General features: G+C 37.5%; 1 protein-coding gene across 1 annotated transcript in view; it reads left to right on the top strand.

Annotated features, from left to right (window-relative positions):
- Positions 1-1,645: 1,645 nt before the first annotated feature.
- Ubl3 (ubiquitin like 3) overlaps positions 1,646-12,975 on the top strand; it is a 60,408-nt gene continuing 49,078 nt past the window's right edge. Inside the window, exon 1 of the mRNA XM_005317067.4 lies at positions 1,646-2,491. Coding sequence (XP_005317124.1) covers positions 2,465-2,491 — 27 coding nt within the window. The 5' untranslated portion in view covers positions 1,646-2,464. The remainder of the gene's footprint in view (positions 2,492-12,975) is intronic.

Genomic DNA, 12,975 nt, shown 5'->3' on the forward strand with positions numbered 1-12,975 from the left:
TGTTTCCTCTACCACTGGGAAATTCTTTAGGAATTTGATCTATCCTCCTCAGGGTGATGTAGGCTTCTAGGAGTGCTTGGAATTTATCCAGCCAGGCCACTCAAGAGGCAGGTACCCTTGTGAGTTTCCATAGGATGAGACAATCCTGACTGGAGAGACTGCATAGGAGAATGACAGAGGCTCTTAGACAATGATCTCCCCAAGTGCAGTCACAGGATCGTTCATTCTAAAACTGCCAGTGCCTAGCAGAGTGCCTGGCACATTTGTTTGCTGAATGAGAGAGTGAGTAGTGACATTTCACGTCAAATGATGCATTGTTATTTACAGTGATTTATTTCCCGTGTATGAACTCATCCTCACAAGTGGCCCTACTTTACTCCTGAAAGATAGGCAAGACTGCTTTACAGATGAGGTCACACAGCTATAGGTTGGACAGGTAGTTTCCAGATTCTAAACCCCTTGGCATTTTTAATACAGGTGACTTTTTGAGACTACCCTTCCTAAAGGACTAAGAAAGATATGAATAAGGATTCAGATAGACCATTGTAGCTCCTATATTCCATTTCTAAATTTGGGGTAGACATATTTTCCACCTAAATCTCTCGAAAATGACATTATTCAATTACACATCATGAGTTACAACAGAAGTTAGAGGCCAGCTTGGTAAACTGGTGAATCCTCATACAGTTTGCAGTAGCTATTTCCTGATATAGATTTGGCATGATAACACTATTGTATCTAATACAGTTTTTGGTAATTTTCAATTATCTAGATTGTAGCTTTATGGCCCTGCTCTTCAAGAAACATATGTTCGAAATTCTCACTGCTTAATGAGATCCTTGTTCCTGTTGAACTTCTATGACCTTATTGGAAATCAATGATTGCTTCTGCTCTTCAAAATGCAATGTTGAAGAGACCTAGATGAAATCACTCTACAAAATGGTTTGAGATTGCAGGATGTGGAGAGAGTGCTGTAATTAAAATGAATGCTTCTCTTTGGAGATAACACCATGTTTTAACTCTGAGTGCATATTGTGCAAAAGGGGATTTCTCCGTGCAGAATTATCTTCCCCCAGCAATTCGCACGATCACAGTACTCCTGACAGCAGGTATCTCCTAACTCTGAGCAGTAGATGAGCTCAAGCAAGGAAAGGGAGCTTTCCTTTTCCAGCAACTGTTGCTAGGGGGCGTGGTTTTGGAGCCAGCGAGGCCGCGTAGGGGGCCCCTTCCCCCCCACCCGCGTAGACTACACTTCCCATGATGCTCGAGGGTGGTCTCCGTAGTGACGCACTTGGTGTCCGCGGGGGAAGGGAGTGAAGGTGGGGGGGGCGGCGGCTGCGGGCTCGGGAGGAGGGGGGCGCTCTCCCCGTGTCCCCTACTCGCGCTTAGGCAGCCGCCGCCGCCGCCGCCGCTGCTGCCGCCATGTTGATTTGAGAGGCGATGACAGGCGGCTGCGGCGTGTGGAACTGAAAAGTGGAGGAGGAGGAGGAGGAGGAGACAGAAAACTCTGAGAGGGAACCATTCCTGGGCTGAGAAGAGGGAGGACCCGGCCGCTTCCGGGGACCCGCCGAAGTCGGCGTCGCGGGAGCTCGCGAGGGGAGGGGAAGGCGGAGACGGGGGAGGCGGCGGCGGGGGAGGCGGAGGCAGCGGAGGAACCCCGAGGAGCCGGAGACGATGCGCCCCGATCTCCGCTGCTGTCCGGAGGTGTCTGCGGCCTGAGCCCGGAGAGGCCGTGAGGGGTCCTGCTCGCTTCGAACGTCCGGCGATCGTCGCCCCGCGCCCCGGGTCACCGCCCCCGGCTTTCGCTTTGGCTTCCAACTAGTTAAATGCCCTTGAGCGCGGGTTTCCGCGGTCCGGCTCTCCGCCCCGGCGGCGCGAGTTGAGCCGTCTCCTGCGCGCGGCTCCGGCGAGGGTGCTCTGCCGGCGCCCGACCACGGCTCCGGGCACTCGCTGCTCACGCGTCGATGTGTAGCCACATAGTTATCTATGAACACTCGAGCCGGGGCATTTTTCTCCTGCTTAATGAGGACTTGACTCGGGAGCGAGTGTGAATCATTGCTGGGGCTGGAAAGGAGGAAGGAGGATTTAACCCCCTCCCACCCCGCTCCATGTCCGTGTGTCACTCGGCTCGGTCCACCTGGCGCGGCCGGTCCTGGGGTTGCTGCTGCTGCTGACGACGGAGACGACGACGACGACGACGACGGGGGCTGCCGCTGTTGTCCTGAGAGTTTCCTCTGGCTCTGGCCACACAGCTCCTGGGGATTGTTCCTCTTCGCTCCAGAATCTTGGCCAGAACGGCACTTTGGCTCCAAAATAACTTCTTTTTAATACTTTTTGTTTGTTTTTTTGGAAAGCACATCACGAACCAAGCAAAATTGTGAAGGTTTATTTCTGTAGCTTGAAGACTTGTGTTCTTTTGTGTTTGTTTTCTGCGTAAATATCTGGGTATATCTCAAACGGCAAGATGTCCAGTAATGTCCCGGCGGATATGGTAAGTGAACCATGTTATGACACTCTGATTTAATTGTGGTTGCCAATCTTATTTAATCAGAAAGGACGCAGGCGTGGGGCAGAGGTTTGCTGGGGACTGTCGAAAAGCCGGTTTGGAGAAGTTGCAGCTTCTGGTTTCCTCCTTTTAGAAAGTACTGTTTTTAATAGGTTTTCTCATCTTGGCTCTTTTCTAAGTCATTGAGGACAGCGGAGAAATAGGGAAATGTAGCAGGGGCTTGAAGTGGAGAATACATCTCCCTGTTTGCTAGAAGCCTCCCAACACTTGTATTTTAACGCTTCTGCAAACGTCAGTGACAGTGGGCAGAGCTGAGGACAGGCGTCCGCACTGGAAACCCAGGTAGACGAGGGAATGAGAATCTTGCTCAGTGACACACATGATAATGCGTAGGGACATAACTGATATTTTTCAACAGCAGGGATCTCTTGAAAAAAGTGTACTAGTATATTGCTGTGAGCTCTTTTGAGGGTCTTGGTGAACAAAAACATTTTAAGTTGTTTGGGAATTTTCTCAAATCTAGGCTGTGTATCAGTACTTTTAAATGAGTATTCTAGAGCTTTATAGTGACGGATATTTTAAAACATGTTCTTGAGCCTTGACTACTGAGTATTGAGAACTTGAAACAAAAGTACTCTTGTTTATTGCGCTTTTGTTTTGGTTTATAAAGGTGAAGGTTTTGAGTCTTGACTACAGTTACTGTGTAGCTTTTCCGGGCTGCGAGGTGGGTTTGTGGGAGTGTGAAATTACACTTTGCAGTGCTAAGGACAGTCCTAATGCAATTAACAGGAAGACGAATAATCCTATTGATGAAAGAATTGAAGTTAATGTAATGGTGTTCACATGTGTTAAGTTGACATGTGAGTGTTCCTGCATTCCAGTGGAAAAAAAACAGAATTAAACTTTGTTGATGATTAAATTTTAAAATGTTAAAAATTTCTGTAGGACGACACCACATTTATAAATTTTAAAATAAGAAAAATGTACTCTAAATGATGTATTTTGACCTTGGTTTAAAGACATTTTGCTTATATTTGATTTCACTTCTAATATGCTTTATAAATGCAAAGCAACCACAGTGTTCTGTCTCTGGGGTGGCCATAGGGCAGCCTTACACTTCCTTCCTGAGTCTTAAAACTCATGCATTGTCCTTTTATTTTTTCCTTCCCTCCTGGTGTGCACACTTGAGAATAGTCTCCTGCCTGGTAAGAGTGGCTGACATGGTTTGCTCTACACTGCTCTTGAAGTTGCCTAGAGAGGTCTCTAGACAGTGCTTGGAAATGCTGTTTCCCCTGTTTGATGAGTGATTCTGTGGGCTCATCGCCTCTGGCAAAGATTTGCTCTCTCTAAAGCCTCCATTTTATATCTTCATGTACTAGGCAAGATATGTTCACCTAAGTACCATTTATTCTGTCACTGAAGTTGTAATGCAATAAATTTGTGTCATTAAACAGAGCCACTACTTTCTTTAGGCCCAATGATAATGAAAAGCTGGAATGTGCGTAGCATCAGTGACAAATTGAGATGATTTGGGGAATGGTGTTTCTAAGTCAGAGAGAGGGAGGGATTGGAAGATAATGTTGGGATCAGGGGCCTAGGGAATAGGGGCAAGGTTTTATTAATAGCTTCGATTATAAAATATAACTACTTATCTGTTTTAGACTGTATGTTAAGGCCTTGATGATTCTGTGGTGCTTTGAGATCACTTGATTAAAGGTGATATGCAAGGGCAAAGCAGTATTATGTAATAAACATATAATGCCCCAGTGATGCTCTGATGTACTGAGGTATGAACAGGTTAGATTGTTAGGTATTTTTTGTATCTCAGGTTCAACTTGTTGGAAATTAAGATGTTTTTCTTTGTGCAAGTCTTTTAAACCTTCATTTGATGTTACTTATTTTCATCTTTGCTTAAGAAGTGCCTTCATTGGATATATGCTTAGAATTCCCAACTTTTTGAAATATAATAAAATTGGTTAAAAATTGTTGATTAAATGCTTCATATTTGTTCAATTCTTCTTACCAATAATTGACAATTGAATACACGTCATGACTTAAAGTGAGAACAGTTAACCACTCTGAATTTGAAAAGCTGGTCTCACCACTCCTACATCTTTCCACAAACTAATATTTCCCTTACAACATAACTAAATCGATTAGGATCTGTGTGCTGTTGCAATCCTCTAACCTTGCAAGTATGAATATATACATTTTTTGCTTGGTGCAGTAAAATGTTATGCTTTCCATGAATTGACAGCTCCAATGTGTTATTTCAAAGCAAATGTTATGCTCTTTTATATTTTAATGGTGCTCATCAGCTCCATAGGAAATCCTATCCAGGAGCCGGGGTGGGGCAGTGAAATTATAACCCCTGTCCTGTTTTCATTAGCATTAATTCTTTTTTTGAGCTACAGTAATTTCAGTTGATATTTTGTTATTCTTTTCTGACTGTGGTTGTTACTTTAAAATTGATTTTTTTTTTAACATCTGTTTTTGTTTTGTAAGTGGAGCTCATGTTTAAAATTGTTTTAAGCATTTACTTTTTGTGTTTATCATTAGGAGTCTCACTTTTTATAATTCATATTAAGTCAGTTGTTTGAAGAGGATAGTGGCCCTGTAGTAAGTGGATTTGTAGTACTACTAAAAAAATAATTTGCATTGGTACTCTTCCAATCAACATTCTGTTATGTCCTATAAATATTATAAGTGTGTTTACATGAAGTGCTGGTTTTTCTTTTTCTAAGAATGATTGAGTTTGAACTACATTTCCTAACATTTTAATGTGGTAGCATATGTAAGAAATTTGAAAATATCTGAATAGTATCATTACAATATTTTATATTTAAATGATTCATTTCCTTTATTTTTTCCAGCCAACGTCATAGTATATGATGGGCATTATTCATTGCTTATAAGTATATCATGATTTATGTTAGCAATTGTAAGTTTTCTGTAAGAAGACAATGGTCATTGGTGTTAGTAGTAAGGCCTAAGAATGGGTAGGTAAGGCAGTAATTTTGCTTTCTGGAGTGGGAAAGTTATCAAGAGATACATTCTTGTATTTAGAAAAGTGGCTTATAAAACATTTGGGGTACTGTTGAAGGCTTTGGACTAAAATTATACTTTATAATATCTATTTCATTAAAAACTCTACCTAGGAAAGAAACTGAGGACAATAGCAAAGCATTGCTTGTATTTGAAACACTGTAGTTGATAAAACAGTTAAAACCCTTGAGTCTTTAAAAATAATTAATGCAGATGTAACAATTTGTAGTCTGGGGTTAAATGAGATAATGACAATTAAAAAAAAATTTTTAGTATGTTTTATGTGCTTTAATTAGACTATTTTCATTGTAATTTTAATTCTATTTCATTCATGGAAGAAATATTGGAGCCCTCTTGTGGACAGGAAATTACTAAAATGAATTTCCTTTCAGAGTGAACTTCTGTCACTTTTCTGGGTTAAAGTAATATGTCCTGGGCTGGGGATGTGGCTCAAGTGGTAGCGTGCTTGCCTAGTATGCATGAGGCCCCGGGTTCGATTCTCAGCACCACATAAAAATAAAATAAAGATATTGTGTCCACCTAAAAAACTAAAAAACAAATATTAAAAAATAAAGTAATATGTTCTGCATACCAGGGGAGAATGCCATGCTGCATAAAATCCAGAGAAAATAAAAATTCTAACATTGAGAGAAGTACATTGAGATCTGATGACAAATGATTTTTCTCTTCAGCTCCTTTTTATTTTTCTTCTACTGTAGTCTTTATTTTCAAGTCTTAAGTTGGAAGATTTTATGAAGCTAATGGGTAGTTAAAGCACTGTTTGCAAATGTGTGTGTGACTAGATGAACGTCTTAATCAGTAATATATTTCTAATTGAATGCTTCTCTAAGTTGCTTTACTTGAATATGCCTTACAGTTGATGTTTTGAATTAGAAGTTTTTTTTGGGGGGGGAGGGGTGCAGAGTACTGGGGATTGAACTGAGGGGAATTGGACCACTGAGCCACATCCCCAGTCCTATTTTGTATTTTATTTATAGAGACAGGGTCTCAGTGAGTTGCTAAGGCCCTCAATTTTGCTGTGGCTGCCTTTGAACTCATGATCATCCTGCCTCAGCCTCCCCAGCCACTGGGATTACAGGTATTCGCCATCACAGCTAGATTATTTTTTTTAATTGAATAAACAAATTGTTTCCTTCAGCTCTTCTCCTTTCCAGTTCTGAATTCTAACCCAGCTCATGTCCTCTCATCTGTGAAATAGTTTAGTTTATTCTAGCCCATAGTGAACTTTCCTTCCTGTCAGTCATTTTACTTCGATGTTTTTGGCATTCTTCTTACATTGGTATCAAATTTATATGGACATAAGTATCTTTTGTTATATTTTCCATTTTTTTTCTAAACCAGTATACATTTAAAAACTATTGAGTGACTCTGTTGACTCATAAGTGTTATTGTCTTTGTTATGGAAGAAGAAATATTGTTCTGTGTTTTTAGAAACGATCAAGTATATGATGACTGCTTCTATTATCAATTTGAATGTGAAAAATAATTTTAATATTAGAGCTTGAAGTTATTTTAAGTTAGTGATAAAATACTGATGACTCTCCTGGTTTTCATAATATGAAACAGTGTGTTTAGGTGACTGATGTATCCACTCTGAAATATCCTCTTTGATCTTTAATTTCTCTTATTCTGGGGGTAAAATGAAGTGGAATGGATAGTGATGTGGACACCTTGGGTAATAAGTCATTCTGAATCAGTGAATTTTCTGAACACATGAAGATTATGTTTTGAAATAGCTTTACCTTAACAATTTCAGATTACTATCTAAATTGTTTAAATAGAATGTGCCATATATGGTTTAGCTCTTTTTTGGTGACTGAGAGCCATCGTTTGAATAATATTTAATTCTGCTCAATTAGTGTTTATTGCATACCTGTCTATTTAATGTAGTATTCATTAAGTTATAACTGATGCTCTCAGCACTCAGAGAGGAGGCATGTTAATTGAGGTATGAGAATAAAAATATCAGAACTTCTGTTTATTTATTTAGTGCCCCTGTGGCCCAGGGTGAAGGTAAACTTTTGAATTAATATGGACGCTCTGAGATTTTCCTAGATCCACATTCAGGTGGTCACAGTGAGTGTGGTTTGCTGAGAGAAGAGTGGGAATTCTGAAACATAGGGTTCAATAGCAGCATCATGAGTTTAAGTGTTTGCAATTTTTCTATTATGTAGTTATTTAAAAAATATTTTTAAAAGAAAGAATCTATAATATTTAGTATTGAGATGGCAAAGAGAAGTTTCCTGTCAAAGAACTTGAGTTGTAGAACTCAAATATGAATTCAGACATTTTTATGACAAAAAATTATAATTCTTAAAAAAAAGGATAGTTCTACATGTTGATCTGTTCTGTCATAAGAAGAGGCTATAATTAGTGTGTTTTCCAAGCAGCTATTTTTGAGAAAACAAATACCAAGTTGTCTCTTTAAAGGCAGTACTGATACTTTAACCCTAAATGAGAAAGTGTCTGCTTTTCAGAAGAAAGTAATGTTTTGGAGAGGACATTTTGACAGCATGTTTGGTTATTTCCAATTTATTGAAAATCCTCCTTGAAGAGGATTTGGACCCATTTATTGGAATTGCACACACAAAAAGTGAAACATTTATTTAGTTCACAAAAAAATAGACAATCTGTACAAATAAAATTTTAGTAACGTATCAGATAGATGACTTTGATAGAATGGAAAAGTAGTATGATTTAGTAAGCTAGTAAACAATTCTTTTATATGGATCTGTACATCTTTGTGAGCTAGGATTTTCATTTATGACTTAGGATAACAGCTCTTAAAACCAGTGTCAAAATAGAACTTCACAAACTAAGAAAAACAAGTTTTTGTTTTTGTTTTAAATAAAGAGGCATATTCAGTAATAGTGCTTTCATTTAATACATTAATAGTAATAATTTTTTTGATGGCAAGATTTAAACAAATTTATATTTAAAATAGTTAATTTAAATAATATGAAATTAAAACTTCTTTTAATTTGTTTTAGTATAAGTTTTATAGAATGCATATGAAATATATGATTTATAAATGAATACACATATGGTGGAGGTATGCACTCATTTATTTTATAAGTGGGATAGTCAATCTAAAAATGTGGCTTCTAAATTTAGTGACTTTCAGATTTCTGAGCATTTTAACTTTTTGTTTGATATTTGTAGCTTTTGCCTTGAGCCGTTATTTGTTTCCGTGGTCAGTATGCCTGCCTATCCTTCTCTATTTATAGTTGTTGATCCTGATTTGCAAATGGGTGTAGAAACTAGTGTTCTTTAAAGTATGTGTTAAAAAAGTAAATGATGTCTGAGTAGGATTTTTAGGAGTACTGAAGTAAAAGGCCCTATAGCATAGTAGCAGGGTCTCTATTTTATGGAGTTGCTCATATTTATTTTGGTTGCTTAGAGTTCTTTTTATGTGGGGGCTTTATTTTCTGGCTCTTAACAGAGTTTTGCAGAGATAAGGTGTTATTGTTTTTTTTTTTTTTTTTTTTTGTGTGTGTGTGTGTGTGTTTGATGCTAGAGTTTGAACCCTGGGCCTTGTGCATACTAAGCACAGGCTCTACCAGTTCCTCAGATTGTCTTTTTTTTTTTTTTTTTTTGGAGACAGGATCTCACTTTGTTGCTCAAACTGGCCTTCAACTGCTGGCCTCTAGCCATCATCTGGCTTCAACCTCCGCCCTAACCCTGAATAGCTGAGACTACAGAAATATGTCACTATGCCCAGGGAAATATAAGATTCTAGATAGTGAACCACTAGGTAGATGATTCAAAATATAAAATTGCCTTTTGATAGCTTTACTTTGATCTAATAAAGGAGAGAATTAATGTTTCTTGTGTACTTGCTATTTACCAGGTAAGTGTTTGGCATTTTCTAAATGATAGTATTTTATTTAATTCTCAGAGTGACCCTGCATAAGTATAGAAACTGCTAATACCCACCTGGTGAAGACCACCAGCTTAGGTGTAGTGATTTTAGTGATTTCCAGCTAGGGAGAGCCATTACGGGGGGGGGGGGGGGGGGGAACCCTGCAGAGTCTCAGAGGAGAGGGGAGGAGTTCTAGAGTTTGGTCCTTGCTGAATGCTTTAAATTAGAGACTAGGGAAAGTGGAGTTCTGGTTTGAAGTAAAGGTGGGTTAGTAATTTAGTCTCTCAACAGTCTTTGTTTAGGAGACAGGAGAAATTATGGGAACTGGGTAAATCAATATTGAAAAGTGGTAATCAGTCAGAAAAGAAGATTGTTAATTTTGAAGTTGTAGTGTGGCCTTAGGAGAAACTTTTGTTACCTGTTGGTCTTTTGTTGGCCTTTTTTGTATCTATCAATCAGACATTATATTCTGATTTGTATCAAGAGTGTGTGTGTGTGTATATATATATATATATATATATATATATATATATATATATATATATATATATATTTTATTTTCTCCCAACTAGGTTCAGAGAGGGTAAGGAACTTATTTGAGGCTTCATAACTAGGAAAAAATTTAGTTAGGGTAGGAGTTTGGTTCTCATAACATAGTGATAAACATTCTGCCCACCCTTCCCTGCTGGTATACCTGACAACAAACATTGCTAAATCCCTCAAGCACATTTTCCTATGTAGAATGCTTCTGATTCCCTCCAAACTCCTTACTGTAGGCAGTCATTGCTGATTACTTTGAGCTAGCAGTAGTAGAGAAGAAACTCATTTTATGTACCTTATACTATACCATGTCACCTTTAGATGGTAATTTTAGTAAAGGTTGGTTTTCTTACTAATTGCTAAAATTAAAAGGAGATTCCTTTAAACTTGCTGGAACTTTTTGTACATATTCGTTACATAATTGGTTTTTCCTGAAACCTGGGCTCTTTGAATGTTTTATATATGTAACAATGTGTAACAAATGACTTTGCAAAGGAGTTCATACTTTGGGGCATTTTATTTTTTCTTCATACTTAACTGCTTATATCATGGAGATTATCTATTGATTGATTCAAATTGATAGTTTTTTTAATGGTCTGTTGTCTACAGGTGATTTTCTGACTAGATTTTTTTTTTTTAATGACTAGAGTTTAAGAAAATTATTGAAGTCTGGCATTCTATCTTGTACTTACATTAAAATGGCAGTTCCTTGTGTCTGTACAAAATGTTCTCACGATATATGCTTTCTTTAGTATAAATGTATTGATTTTGCCTTAGAAATATTCATGCTCTTTTCATTTAATAAATGAAAAGATTGTAAAAAAAAACTTTACCCATACAAACAAGTACAGAACCACCTTATAATTTTGAAATGATTCTGGTAGAAATATATATGCTAATTCCATATTCATGAGCATTGTCTTAGTCCCTTTTCTGATGCTATAACAGAGAACCACCCACAGGGTAAAGGAGACAAGAGGGAGGAAAAAGAGTAGGAAGCTGAGTGAGAGGAATAGGGAGCTGTAACTTACCTACTCTTTGATAATGACCTTGGTTCATTAGTGCCTCCGTGAACTATTGCTTCTAGAAGGTCCTGCTACATTAGGGATTGAGTTTCCAACGTGAATTTTGGGACACAGATTTAAACAAAAGCAACCATTTAAAAGCTGTTACAAACAATTGTATAATGGATATACTTAGACATATCCCTGTGCCTTGTCGGATTATTCTCTTAGGATAAATTCTTAGGAATGTAGTTGCTGTGCCAAAAATATATATGTTAATTTTTGGTGATGAGGTGGGTGGAGGGAGGCTATATGTTTCCTAATTTTAAAGCATCCTGGACTTTCTGGATAAACCTGGCCTTTTCATTATGCATTATCCTTTTACTATGCTAGATTATGCTTCATTTAAAATATTTGCATTTTTGTTCATGGAAAAGATTGACTAGCAATTTAATTTCTTGTAAAATCTTCGGCAGATTAAGGTATTAAGGTTACACTGACCTCTTAAAAGGAGCTGGGGAATGTTTAATTCTCTGGAAGAGTTGAACATTGATTTTATTACCCATAAATGCTTAAAAAATTTTACTGGTGGAGCCATCTGGGATTTTCTTGTGGAAACCATTGATTCTATTTCTTTAATGTATACAGAACTATTCACATTTTCTATTTCTTTGTCAGACTTGACAAATTTTACTTTTTTAAGGGTTTTCCCATTTCATATAATTTTTCTGAGTTGACTTAAGTTTTCCACAGTATCCTTTTATCATTTTTATCTCAGAGTCTCTATGACACCTGCTGTTTTGTTTCAAACTCTGCTTGCTGGTAATTTGTGCATCTTTTTTTCCCATCTTTTCAAAGAGCCAATTTTTAGATTTAAAAGTTACTTTCTTTTGGTTTCTGCCTTTACCTTTATGTCTTCTTTTTAAAATTTAATTTGATGTTCTTTTTCAAGTTTGTTGAGATGGGTACTTCAGTCATTAATTATCAGCCTTTTTCTTCCCCCCTTTCCCTCTTCTTTCTTTCTTACTTTACTCACTGCTCCCTGCCCCTTTCCCCATCTCACCCTGATGCCCAGGCTGGCTCTGAATTGCCTCCCAGTACCTAGGACTACAAGCATGTGCCTTGAAATACTGGATTCTTTTATTTTCTTAATGATTACATTTAGGTATAGGAAATTTCCTTCTAAATTAAACTTTACCTAGATCTCATGTGTCCAACAATATGTATTATTTTTATTATCATTTAATTCAAAGTTTTAAAAATTTCTGTGTGGTTTCTTTTTTGACCCATGGGTTATTTAGAAATATACTGCTTAATGTTTAAGCACTTGGGGATTTGTAGCTATGCTTTTATTATTGATATCTAGATTAATGTTATTGTCTGGGACCATTTATCCTGTGATATAAATTGTGAGTACATTTGCTGACTCCTCCCTGTATGGTCATTTTTAGAAAATTGAGTGTGATTTGCTATATACATCAATTACATCAAGTTTATTATGTTCAGTCTACTATGTGGTTACTGACTATAAAAGCATCCTTTGCAGTGCTGTGTGTCAACCTAAGGCATCATGCCCCGAGGCAAGCCCTCTACCCTGAGCTGAGCTATGCCTTTAGCCTGCTGCTGACTTTGTCTTTTTCTTCACTCAGCTGAGAAACCACATTAAAATTTCCAGCTGTGAGGACTTGTCTACGTGTTCTTTTAGTTCTCTCAAATTTTGTGTAACATCCTTTGAGGGTAAGCTACAAATAAATTTATTATTGTTATATCTTCCTACTAGAGTGGTCCTTTCATTATTTTTATCACTTTTTCTCTTTCTACCCTTTTCCTTTAAATCTTTCTTTGGTCTTAAGAAGAGTCTCTTTAAGCATCACATAGTTGGTGTTTTTTTTTTTTTAACTAAATCTGATAATCTCTGTTGTTTTACATTAAAATACTATTATTTGGGTTTACATGAATGTATTACAATATTTGGGTTTAATTAATGATCTCACTAT

Source organism: Ictidomys tridecemlineatus, chromosome 6, assembly GCF_052094955.1.
Source record: "Ictidomys tridecemlineatus isolate mIctTri1 chromosome 6, mIctTri1.hap1, whole genome shotgun sequence".
NCBI classification, from domain to species: domain Eukaryota; kingdom Metazoa; phylum Chordata; class Mammalia; order Rodentia; family Sciuridae; genus Ictidomys; species Ictidomys tridecemlineatus.